This window comes from Erpetoichthys calabaricus, chromosome 3 (assembly GCF_900747795.2).
Source record: "Erpetoichthys calabaricus chromosome 3, fErpCal1.3, whole genome shotgun sequence".
NCBI lineage: Eukaryota > Metazoa > Chordata > Cladistia > Polypteriformes > Polypteridae > Erpetoichthys > Erpetoichthys calabaricus.
The window spans coordinates 182058376-182072044 of NC_041396.2; the positions used below are offsets into that span (position 1 = coordinate 182058376).

The following is a 13669-nucleotide window of genomic DNA, read 5'->3' on the forward strand; positions in this document are numbered from 1 at the left end:
GGCGCAAGGGCTCACATCACACATCCACAGTCTTTCACACTTGAGCAATTAATCTAGCACACATTTTACATTATATAAAAAATCACTTTATATATCACATTTTCAGACCTGCTCAACCCATTGGGGCTCAAGGCAGCAACCTTCCACGGATGAAGTGCCAAGCCCACTCACGGACACACATTCTCTCACTCAAATGGGGCCAATTTAGAGTTTGTAAGTATCTTTTCAATATAAAGAAACTCACATTTTATAGAAAGAATAAGTTAAAATGTAAATAGTGCCAGTAATGCTTCTACTAATACCCCTATAAAGATGACAAATTTCTAACCAGCAAATAAAAGAAGATGAAAATAACTCGTGGCGTTTTCTTTTCTTTTTTGGCAGCTGTAGCATTTCTGATCGTACTAGAGCGCCCCCAATGGTCAAAAGATTCTCCGCGGAACACTGCTGTAACGGACTCTTCTTGCTCTTCTCCACAGTGACTTCAAAGAGCAGGACAGTTAGGGGAACCGTGATAATAAAGCAGGTGGTACTGGCGGAAAGTGAGATTCAGTGAGAGATCTTTATTTATTTAGACATCGGCTGCTGCAACTCTCTCTCTCTCTCGCTGACTCTCTCTCTCTCTCTCTCTCTCTCTCTTTCTCTGACTCTAGCACCCCCCCCCCCCCCCACACACACACTTTCTCTCTCCCTCTCTCTCTCTGTCTCTCTCTTAAATGCACGTGACCCGACAGCTGCACTGACTCCGCGCGTTACCTGACATGGGAATGCGACAGCGGTAGACAGTGCGCTTCTCAGCTGCGGAGAATTCAGGCGAGGAAGTGAACCACTGGAAAATTAGAAGTAAAGTAAACAAACAAATAACGAGGGAGTCTCCTTTCCATACCGGACACGTGTGTCTGAGACGGAAAAGTACAGTACCTACTGTCGGGCACTCTGGAAAAATGGAGATAAGCACCGTGAGCATCGTCACCTGCGCTTTCTTAGTGTCCGTGCCGCCTGCAAAGGGGTAACTTTCTCCTGGGGAGGATGCCTAACAGGTAAGGGGGCTACCCGCAAAGGCACCGTGGGATGTTGTAGAAACTGATTTGGATGCGTTTTCAGAGAAGAATCTTTTATTACCACTGTGACAGGTGGATTGATGAACTCTCGTGAACACACGGAGAAAGGTCTCTGAGTAGACGAGTGACACGTTTTTTCTCCTAAGTTTGCAGAACTAGGTGTACATTTCCCGTCTGCAATACTTTGTTGATGGTTTAGTTATAATGTCTTACACTGTACACGTCCCCTTGCTTTCCTCAGTATTGTTGGGGTTTCCTATGAAATCTCAGCGCAATGTAGAACAGCGGCAAAAAAAGCATTGCTGGAACCTACAGCGTTCACCCTGGGGTACCGCGCTGCCCGCCCAAGGTCTTGATGCTCATTCTAGCTATTGCTGGTATGTTACGTAGTTCACGTTTTGCATTCTTAATTACTTTTGTCCATTTCTACTATACGAAATACATCTCTTAAAACAATCTGTTTTTGTGCAACGGTAAAATTAGTGTGATTCGTTTTTTGCACGTATTGCTAATATATATATATATATATATATATATATATATATATATATATATATATATATATATATATATATATATATCCCTGTTATTTAACTCTTCTGTTGTAATCGTTTTGATGACAATATCGTACAGTGCTCCAGGCATTCTGGGATGGCATAGTCACTGGCAGGCACTTTGCCAGATCAATATTTTTTGGATGTAGGCTCAATAAGTCAAAAGTGTATTGAAAAGTTAGCAATATTTTATTCATGTAGGCTCAGTAAGTATAAAGTATATTGAAAAGTTAGTATGTTAAGTATGTAACAGGTATGCGTCTCTGAGAATGCACAATGTTTAAATGGGTATTGGTAATTTAGATTTTGCATTACAAATCTATCTATCTATCTGTCAGTCTGTCTATCTGTGCACCTGGGTGCATAAGTCTTTACAGATTTAGAAATAAGTTTTTGTCTGGGTAATTAATGAAGGAGCATGATGCACAAAAAAACAGAGGGTCTGCCAGAGTTCATTGACAGAGCTGCCCTTTCACATGTGCCAACTTACCATTTAACAGGTGAAGTCTACCACAACCCTGTAATGTAAAAGGCAGTTTTAGAAAATGGATGGAGAAAGTTGCTTTTTCAGCATCATTAGAAGGAAAAAGTCCACCAATTTCAATGACAGAATGCATGCAACATGTGTATGTGTGTGTGTATATATATATATATATATATATTTACAATGCATACATATGCTTACAGTTTATGTGTGCATACTGAATGTATGTGTGTATATATGATATACATAATAAAAGCATCAATGAAGATATAACAATAAGTGAATGCAGAAAAAGCAAGAATGGATACATTCATTCTCTTTCAAGTAATCTAAGGACTGTTTTTTTTCTAATTCTAAAATTATAAGTCTGTAATGCTCAAGTGTATTAACAAGTTTGAAATTTTGTATACTGTATTTGAAACTTAACCGGTAATTTGTTGTATTTGTTTGCAATCTTGCCTTTAGTTTTATCCTCACATTGAAAAAAAAAAAGAATCCACGAGATCTGATATTTATGTTACCACCTTTAATTCATCAGTCTCCCTCTGCCTATCATTAGGGGAATGCATGGGTTTTAGGAATTTTTATTGATGTGTTTGCATTTTAGGTTCTATTGTTTTATTGTAGTCATGCTTCAGTGGTCTGAGTAAAATCCATAATCAACTTGTACATCTTCTTGGCAATGCACAAGGCATATTACTTTCTCTTTCTTTGATGCCATAAAACAGCTCTGCGGTTGTATTTATGTCCAGGGTTTGCAGTCTAGCATCTAGAGAGACTTCACCTCTGCCTGCATTTTAATATATTATCCAGCCATGGAATTTTTCTGTTTGTGTTGCATTAAACAGCTTCTTAGAAAAACAAAAATAATGTTGTAATTTATTAATACAGTTCACTAGTACAGTTATTCTGAATGTGTCAAGTTACTAAATGTGCACTTTTTCATGATATTTTGACATTAACTCCCTTTATAAACATGCTGTTTATTTTAATTATACTTTCTTTAATATGTTTTGATTTTTTTGGAGTAACTTGAAATTTGCTGTACAGAGTACAGTGCATTTCTTACATGTTTGACCCACATGATTTAAAGTAAAGTGAAAACAGAAACCATAAACTGTACATGCTTCACAAAAAGAAACACAAAAAATAAGCATCAGAAAGAGCATCAGTTTCAAAAATAAATTCTATATTTGCTGTTTCCGAGGATGTTGCTCTGTTATTGGTCTAATTTGAAATTGTGTGATAATAAGCATAATTATTGTGATAGTGAACAATTGTATTTTCTGTTGTGTTGTTCCATTTATCTAAATGACAATACAGCACAAGACTGCAGCTCCACTGGAGTTATGGTGCCCTCTGAAAGCAATGTTGCTTCTACTGACCTTCAAACAAAAAAAAAAAAAGAACTGAAATACAAAATTCAGCTGCTGAGACTGACATGAACCTGCACACTAACTGAAAGGGCCTCCAAAATATAAACTGGCCATATGGCAGTGCTTGGAGACACATTCTTTTATTTTCACCTTAAATTGATTAAGATATCAACATGGATTAAAGATGCAGGTACTGTAAGTATGATAAAAAGAACAGTGATCTACTGCTTATTTGTGATATACAGGCTAATATTTTATGTTTGATACCCTTTTAACCTGCCTTATCTGTCCTGAAGGCAGCAAAATCAGTAACAAGGAAAAGTTTGTACAGGAAAGTAATAATAAGACTCTATTGTTTGTCATATTGTTTATAATTTATTTTAAGGAGAACAGAGGATTTTTGTCACTGATGGAAGGTAGCAGCTTCTGAGACTAAACAAAAAATATATTGTTCTATACATTTTCTATTAACAGCTAACATGTTCTTATTCTTGTGACGGGAAAGTTGATTTTGCAGATATTTAACGCCCTGGTAATGCTCTATCACTGCACTTGGATTTCTAGGGGCCAACTTTGACATGTAAGTGACACTGTAACTCATTTTTAGAAGTTAAAAGTGTCAATTATACAGGGAATATACCTTAACTATTTTTCTCTTATCTAATTAAGCATTCCAGTAGAATGTTATAAAACAGTAGTGGTGTAGATTTTAGAGCGGGGTCCATTACCCTATGATGCGTTAAGGATCAATGTCCGGTAGCTAATGTAAAGATCATCAGAAATAACACAATGTTATGCTGACAGATTTGTAATGCATTTTCTTAAAAAGCATGTCCCTGTGATGGACTGCTGTCCTCTCAAAGGATGGCTTCTTCCTTGCACCTGATGATGCCAAGATAGGTTCCAGTCCCCCATGATCCTGAATTGGATTAAGTGGGTTTGAGAGTGTTATATGGATTGTTATTGTCTTAAAAATATAGACTACAAAGACAGCCTTTTCTTGTTGCATTTGCAATGTGATGTATATTATTAGCTTTTATAGGCAAAAACAAATAGATACAAAAATATTTTGGTAATTTTAAGTGTTACTCTTTTTCAAGAATATATACAGAGGAGTGAGAGACATCTGACTGAGAAATTAAGTGTAATGCTAACATATTGCTCTTATATGTTATTAGCAAAAAGGAAATGTGTGCGCTTCACAAACTTCACTCAAATGTAAAAGCACAAGCTACAGATTTATTAGGATGCAAAGCCTCATTTGCAGCGCTGTGAAGTCCTCATTTACAGTGGCATGGGGAATGGAAGGCTTTGTGATGCTCTGCTGCTTTCTCTGAGTTATTTAAGCTACCAGAAATTTGAAGTCCCTCTCGCCTTCCTGTCCCCAGAATGTAAACCATACAGAGTACTTATAAAATGTGAGTTATTTTGAGTAGAACAGAGCTGTCCATGAACTTAAGGTAAGGAAATAGATGTCACTGTTTCTGCAAAGTACAAAAATGCCAAAATATATACCGTAGTCTTTGGCTGCCAAGTTATGCAATTAGAAAGGAACTATCTATTCAAAGTTTTACTATGTTTTTAGTCATTACAGGTTAGAATATTGTGAACAGTAGCACACATGCAAAGTAAAATATTATGTTTTTGTAAATTAAAGATGGTTTTGAACATTACCTTTGAGACCCAGAATTAAATGTTAAGTCCTGACACTGCCTGTATCTAACTTACCTATTCTTCCAGTGTCAGCATAAGTTTTCCTTTTGGTGCTGTGGTTTTCTTTTCACATACCAAAGTCTTGCATGTTATGTAGTAGGTGGCTGTAAACTGGTCAATTATTGTGAGGGAGAGTTTATGTGAGAGTGAACCCTGAAATGTTATAGCACCCTGTGCAGGGTTGATTCCAGCCTTGCACCAGGTCCTGAACTAAATTAAGCAGACTAGAAGATGTTTGGCTGGTTGGATATTTAATGGGTTAATATTGACACTTAAAATGTATTAGAGCATCCTTCCTCTCTGTTTGTGGTTGTACAACATTAACAATGTGTTGCCACTGTGGCTAACACGTTGTAGTAGTGTCGTAATAATAATAGTATTGTCACAAGTGCAGAATACAGCAACATTCTTAAACATGTTTGACCAAATACAACATGACTACAGTCTTAGCAATCTTTCAATAATGTTTACTTTGTCTTTTCTGCAGTAAGTGTGTTGATTATTTAGAAAATAAGAGCATACAAATTTTAGAACAAAGATCAGCAGTGAAATTGAATGGCACAAATATTTATGTCTTAAGTTACTTTGCTGCTGCAAAGTCCTAGGTCAGAAGAAAACAACAGAATCAGCATAATGAAAAAACATTGAGTGAAATTTTAGTATCGATGGCCACTAATTATAGCACTAGTAGAATAAGCTTTCAAGCAGTCTAGTCAAGGTTCTGAACAGCCAATCAAGTTCATGTACCAATGTACCATTGCTGGCATTGTAATGGGAATTTGCTGCTACAGTGTGAAAAATCTGTATGGCTGAAACTGGAAAAACATGGGAGTCACAGGTATTGGATGCGGTTACTTACTAGAATTGCACTCTTAGCATTGCACAGATTCCCTAAGTAGTACAGTACATTCACAGGCAGACTGGTTTTGTTTATGTGGTGCTGATCATCTGCACATGACCAACTGATCACTGTCAAGACACATTACCAAGAAGCAGATTGCCTGTGTCATGATTTGCAGCTTCTGTCACCTGAGCTGCCAGGGCACATATGCCCACTAGCAAAAGCTAATGAAACTACAGTGTTACCAAAAGACAGAGATGTTCTTTTAGATTAATAATAATGTTCATGATTCAAAAACATTACAATACAAGTTGATTTATACATGCTTGAAGAAAAGTTAGACAGTATGTACATATAGCAGACTACTGTAAAAGTGGAGACAGATCTGAAAACAATTGGATTTTGGTGTTTTGTTTTGTTTCTAGATGCATATTTTGAAATGTTTGTCATGGGTGATGAGAAGTTCTTGCTGTTTTTATATTGGCATTGTTGAGTTACAGGCTGTATTAGCCTATATTTTATCCTTCACTGAAATGCTTTATTTCCTGGAGTAATTGATTTTGGAATGAATAAATAATGATGTTGGCTTGATAGCTCTGATAAAGAGAAATATATCTACCTTCCCCCTCCATACAGTACACATTTGCTCTCTTGTGAATTTAAGAAAAGCAAAAAGAAAATGCTTAAAGTCTTTGATTTATGGGTAGTCTGCTAGCTTTATGGATAACTGGCTAAGATGATTTCTGGCACTGCAAGACAATGTGTCCACACTCCAAAGTACAGCATATTGAGACAATGATGCTTAGTCTGTACAGAATGGTAAAATAAAGCTACATTATATTAGCAATGATATGTGATGCTGAACTGATTTTTTTTAAATTTAGAAACATAGAAATATTAAAAGTCTCCCATACCAATTATATTGTGATTTTATTTAAAATTAATTTTTTAGAAGATTTAGAGAGCTTTTTGCCTTCATTGTTTGTAAGAATACTTGAATTATATACTGTATGTATAGGATATTTCCTGTATGTATAGTTACAATGAAAAAGCAAATTTTAATGACTTTTTTCTAGTGATTAAGATAGATTAGCTGATACTGATACAATTGATATGGTAATTAGATTTGCCTATTTAATACACCACGGAAGGCATACTGTACCTACAATAAAAAAAAAATAACTGTATGAGGCAGCCATTTAATCTCAACAATGTCAGTATTATGACATCAAGGAAGATAAGTATATTTGTACTTATTTATCCAAAATAAAAAAAAAAAATTGAAGCCTATTTTTAAAGTTAGGTCACTGTCTGGAGATAGCAAAATCAACATCAAAATAAGTATTAGTCCATAAAAATACAGTATATTATATAGAGTAGATACTGTTTCCATGAGTAAAAAAAAAATATTTTTTTTATGTGAAATTTGTTTGTCAGCTTCTTTGTGAATAGGGTTATAAGGAAAAACATAGAAAATATGTTGCAGATTAAGAAGAAGCTGAACGATAATTTATATTTTTATAGTCGGGTAACAATAAATTGACTATTTGTTCTCAGGTAACTTCTGCATCATTGTTTAATTTGTATACTACAGTGTTATATTTTGTATGAGCTATGAAGTTATTTCACTATATTGTGTTTTTCTCATGAAACTTGATTTCTGAAGGAGCAAATTCAGACTTGTTTCCTTCACACCACCATTACACATGCATTCTTTGTAGTGTGCACACATGCATCTACAATAGCAAAAATACTGAGCAAAAAAAATAATGCAGTGATGCAATTAATACTAATTGCTAAGAATGAAAGTGAGGTACTGAAACCATTGATTAGATAGATAGATAGATAGATAGATAGATAGATAGATAGATAGATAGATAGATAGATAGATAGATTACATCACACATACAACTTTGCAAGGGTTAGGACACATATGTTCGTTGTCACTTCTGTCCCAATCAGTGCATCAGGGAAGCGTTCAGATCTGTACAAGGTTACCTAGTTGTTTCACACTTGGTTTATAAATTCTGTTTCTTGCTGAAATCACTTACTCTGTCGTTGCTTTAGTGAAACAGCTTGTAGTGTAGTATATTTTATTAGTTCACATAATCAAGTTAATTTCTGGGGTACAACAACATTATTGGCTGTTTAGTTTTGATGATGATATAAACCTTACACTCTGTATTGCTGGATACACTCACATATACACAAGAAGTCAATTTAAAGTTGCCAGTCAGGTTAGCCTTTGAGTCAGGATATAAACCGAATAAAACCCACAGAGAGGACTTCCATCCATTCTGACCTGAGCCTGTTTAAATCAGTTTTATGGTTGCAGGTAGCAGAAGTGCATTCTGCTGGCATCACGTGCAAGTTAACACAGGAACCAAACCTGGACAGTGTGCTAGGCCATTTCAGAGCCCAAACACTCAAATAATATCAGTTATGTAATAACGTTGCATAATGGAAAATTTAGAAACACCAACAGACAGATTCTTGTTTCTTTTTATTATTATTTTTTCAATTTGAATTGCTGAACTGCACTGCCTTTTATATTTATTGATTTACATACACCCTTATATTTCAAGGATTGCAAAAGGTACTCTACAAAACTTGATTTAAAGTAAGACAAATGCTTTATTTTGTAGTTCTTAAATAAACAAATTCAGATACCAGATTTAATAATAAGATGCAACTCATTTAAAAAGTAATCTGTGAATGATATAACAAGTGGATCAGTGTTCTTGGGTATTATGATGAAAAAAATGCTTGGTTTTAATTGGACATGCTTGAAACATTTTGATCACCCCAGAACACACAGTTTCTTTTAAGAGCATTATTTTTCACCAGCATGCCATTCTCAGACCTGAATTCTGTTTAGGAGGTTACCATTCATTAAGTGTGTTATAGGCTAAATTACCAACTAGACTTCAAATTGTTGAATGTTGTGAATGGTTCTATATAGCCTCAAAAATGAGAATGTATTGTGTTATTAGAGGATGTGTCATCTTTCAAAAGTTGTAGTAGTGGTAGTATTGCCATGACTACAGAGTACAGTGGAATCCTTGCATTATTTATCATATCATTCAGTATTTCACTAATTTCTTGTGATATAGACAAATATCCAACAGTGAAGAACCCTTGGTGATATTCAGTAATGTTATGAAGATGTTTCAAAGGTAATTTATTAAAATCTGATGCCTAAATGCTACAAATCACAACTCTGAATTGGCATCAAAGCCTAATATTAGTACTGTTACTAATTACTGTTAGTTACTCAAAAACCCTATCCTCTGTCATTCTGTTTCTACCATATTCTGAACAAAATCGATTCTGCATGCATGTTCTCTTAAACATTGTTAGTAGACAATATTATTGTTGTGGATTTGTGGATACCATGACATCAGCTGTGACATGCTTTTTTGTGAGTTTATACTGTACTTTTGAAATCTCATGTCTCTTCTTCTCAGCAGCATGACAGGCTACAGTGTTTTGCAAATACAGAAAACTGTAGAAGTAGCCATCACTGAACGATTTAAGCATGAGATTTTGTCACCTGTCTTGATTCCATTCACCCATTCACACTGACTGCAACAAAGTTGCAGCTTTGGCTAGAGCTGTTATGATTGCATTATTACTAATTGTTCATCTTCTGCCTCCCTTGTCTTAATAATATGTTGCAAATGGCTTCTCCTGTTGGCCTGTAAAATGGAGTGCATACCATGTTGAACCCCGTAACAGGAGGGGTTGTCAAGTTGCTAATTTCCATTTCTACCTACATTTGGATTTATAGGTTTTTGTTAAAGAAGCAATTAATTTTTCTAGTGTAAGTCAATGCAAAGTGTTTACATCCTATCTGTATACAATTGGGATACAAATGCATAACACATTTACGACATATTTAATCACCTGGTTCAAATCCTCGGCAAAGGAAAGTACAGCATTCACAGACTCAAATACACTACTATCTTGCCATGTGTGAGAAGGTGCCTGCCTGTCATCAGCTATAATGTACGTGATGGGTGGTGCCTGTTCTAGGACACTTAAGTTTCTATCCTAGCACAAGATTATCATTGTTATACCCCCAAAACTGGACAACAACACACTGATTTCGAGTTTGGTGCTCCTTTTTCTTCATTAATCTCATTCTGTTTGTTTAAATCTGCAGGCTTTCTCTTTTCATCAGGTTAAAATAAAAAAAAAAAAACTAACAATTAAGTGGAACATTTTTCTTCTTTTCAACTAAATTAGACATCTTTAAATAGCTGTTTTCTGCCTCACTCCTCGCTGTCCGTGCAACGCGGCTGCAGAGCGCTTAAACAACTTGGGACATCCACATAAAAATGACAAGGGTGAGCTTTCTTGAAGGCTTTTACTGGACGTACCTTGTTGTAAACTGAAATATATACAAAAGAAACATACAGGTTGTGGCGGATGGCCGGGATACCTCTCCCTTGTATGGATCGGAGGGGAAAGCCTGGTCAGGACATTACCTCCCCCGGAACGCTAGATGGCAGCCCCCCTGGGTTGCTGCGGTGCCTAGAACTCCCGCAGGTTTTCTTGGGAGTTGGAGTTTGGTGCAGCCCTGTTGGGATCAGTGGGCACTGCCTGGTGGGTGGCACTGGGATGCGCTGTAGCTGCTGCTGAGCCCTAAAGAGCAGCTTTTCCGCCACACCCAGAGGTGCGGCTGGGAATAGGTCATCAAGCACCTGGAGCACTTCCGGGTGTATTATAGAAGGAGCCAGCAGCCACTACTCCGAGAGCCAGAGTCAGGAGGAGGGAGACAAAGATTGCTGGAGAGGAGTGGAGGAGAAGGAAAAAGAAAAAGAAAGAGAAAGTTAAGGAATTGCGATTGTGACTGTGTTGAGGGCGTCATAGTCACAAGGTATTTACAGGTGTAGAACCAAAGACAATAAATAATGATTTACAAAGCAATACATAGCAGAGAATATACATTAAACAATGAAGCTTTAAAAGACACTTACAAGGCGAGTGATTTCCACAGTTGGATTGAGACCAAGAGAAGTGCGTAGACAGAGGTTCAGATTGCTGCGTACCACAACTAATCAGATCCAGCGGTTTATTTACCTTAAAGATACGTTTCGGATGTGACCGAAACAAGAGATAAAAGGGGTGCCTACATGAGACACATGGGGTGTATTGTATTTAAATGTTTCTTATGGGACCTACATGCTTTACGTGAGTTTCATAGACATTTATAACATCACTGTGATTGTGGGATGTGACTGACAGGTGTGTTAATAACTGACAAGACAAAGGGGGAGCACAGCTCGACAAATAACAGCAACAGCTAACAGCATGTGGGGCAGAACAAGCTGGTTGGTAATTTTTAGTTCCTAGTCATTATGCTCAGGTTGTCACGATCTGGAAATTATAGGTTAGCTTTTTCAAAAATACAAAGTATTGCTTTGATTAAAAATGCATTATAGTGTAATCAATTAATTTCAGATTTATTGTCACATGTACATGGTACAATGAAGATCCTATTTGCATTCTTGACCAACAGACACCATGCTGCCACTGTCCCATGTTAGTATTGTTTCATGGCTATGTCAAATATAACCTCACAAAATATAAGTGATGAGCAAAACAGCCATGTTTCAATGTTTCAAATGCAGTGCAGTTTCTTGAAATTAAACTTGTAATCACAAAACTCTATTTTATTTTTGTGCACATTGATCAAGGCATCTTCTTATCAGCTGCAGTACACTCTGCCTGCGTCAGAAAGGCACATTTCTATCTGTGTCAATGCTGCAAATTTCACTTGTCGCAAAACGGTATAGTTTAGCGATTCTTTTTACAACACGAAACACATCTCTCTATTATAAAAAAAAAATCCTGGGAGAGAAAGACAGGAGATGAGACATGATCTTCACATTAAGATCATGGAAGACACTCAAAAGACCCGCAAGACGAAAGAAAATGGCCTTAAACATGAGACTTTGTGCCAAGAGATTTACCCAGGACCGTCTTGCGATGACGTAGAACATAAGATTCTGCAAGACACAACCTGCTTACAACCAATAATAATAATAATAATTCATTACATTTCCAATATCAAATAAGACAACGGGCAGCAAAACATTCAGTCATCTAAAGGATTTGAGCACACACAGATCCAGGGTCTCAGCGCATATGAAGCGTATAAGGACAATACGCTATAAATGAAACGTCGACGACTAAGCGAAGAAGAAAGCAGTGCGGAGAAAAGAGACTCAAAAGCGTTGGAGAGAAAAAAGAGCAAAAAAGAAAAAGAATAATCTAGGTGCAAATTCAGAAAATAAGGAAAGTAATTATCAGCCCAGAACAAGTGGAATTGAAAAAAAAGCATGTCCAATCGGGCTCAGAATTAAAAGACAGACAGTTAAAGACAAAGTAGAACTTTATAAAGACATTCACAAACATTGGCGTTATACACATGCAGAGCAGGTTAGAGATTATGAAAGCAGTGGAATTCGAAAGGGTCAAAAAAAAAAAGTTGGCGCGATACACATGTGGAGAAAGTTAAAGAATATGAAAGTAGGAAAATTAGAAAATATAAAAAAAGAAAGTAAAGATCGCAGTAGCGCAAACAAATGGAAATCATTTCTCGAAAAAGGGAAAATAATCACCACGGACCAGGTGTCATTCAAAAAAAAGCAGGACAAAGCGAGGTCAGAAATAAAAGACAGAGTAGAAAACAAAGTAAAACATCATAAAGAGGTTAAAAAACAAGGGGGCCAAACACATGCAGAGCAGGATAGAGATAATGAAAGTGGAATTCAAAACACTCAAAAAAAGATACACATGCTGAACAAGATACAGAATATGAAAGCAGAAAAAAATGACAGTGTCAAAACAAAGACAGTAAACATCGCATTAGTGCAAAAAAAGAGAAATTATTACTCGGAAAAATAATGAAAAGGCAAATAGAGCTCGAATATATTGACATAGGTGATATGTTAGAAGTATGTAAATATTGTAAGGCTTTGAAGTTTAAGTCGGAGAATTTCAAAAACGGGCTTTACCTCACATGCATTTATTGGTTACTTTGCAAAAAAAATTAAGTGAGCAGGGGCGTAGCAACCTAGTTGTAAATTAAATTTTGCTCAAACCACTGACTTATCATTTATAATAGACAAATAATGGGCACCCATTCCAGTTCTGCAGTCTGTACTCCAACTAATCTAACAAGTTAAGCAAGCAGAAGATGTGAGCAGTAACTCTGTTTGTAAAGCCTTTGACACTTTATAAATAGAAAGAGATCACAGACAGGCAGAGAACACCATATTAAAGCAAAGGTGAAACATGCAAAGATGGGATATTCAAAGTAAAGTCACCAATCGTTTATTAAACAACATGCATTGTAACAGTTGTATTGTGCACCCCGGCAACACTGAGTAGTTTAACAAACCATCACTTCTTAATCTTTTTGTGAATGCCATTTCTGTATGCAAGGAAATTTACAGCTGGTTAGCCTAGTTTTAAGATATTGTTGTGGCCTATATTTTTTCTTTTTTATTCTCTTTTTAGATTCTGACAACTCACTGTTTTAAAAGTAGCTAAGAAAAAACAATTACAACTTTTCCTACAATTTGAAATGCCTTCCTTTAACTACTATACTTGTTATGTGACACATCATA

General features: G+C 36.1%; 1 protein-coding gene across 3 annotated transcripts in view; it reads left to right on the forward strand.

Annotated features, from left to right (window-relative positions):
* Positions 1–709: 709 nt before the first annotated feature.
* The window catches only part of LOC114648502 (heparan sulfate glucosamine 3-O-sulfotransferase 5), a 245176-nt gene continuing 232216 nt past the window's right edge, over positions 710–13669 (forward strand). For all 3 annotated transcript variants that reach the window (XM_051924114.1, XM_028797575.2, XM_051924115.1), the window contains exon 1: positions 710–1040. Coding sequence is in view for 1 of the 3 variants with exons in the window: in XM_051924115.1 (XP_051780075.1) it covers positions 1030–1040 (11 nt within the window). In the remaining 2 variants the exon portion in view is untranslated. The remainder of the gene's footprint in view (positions 1041–13669) is intronic.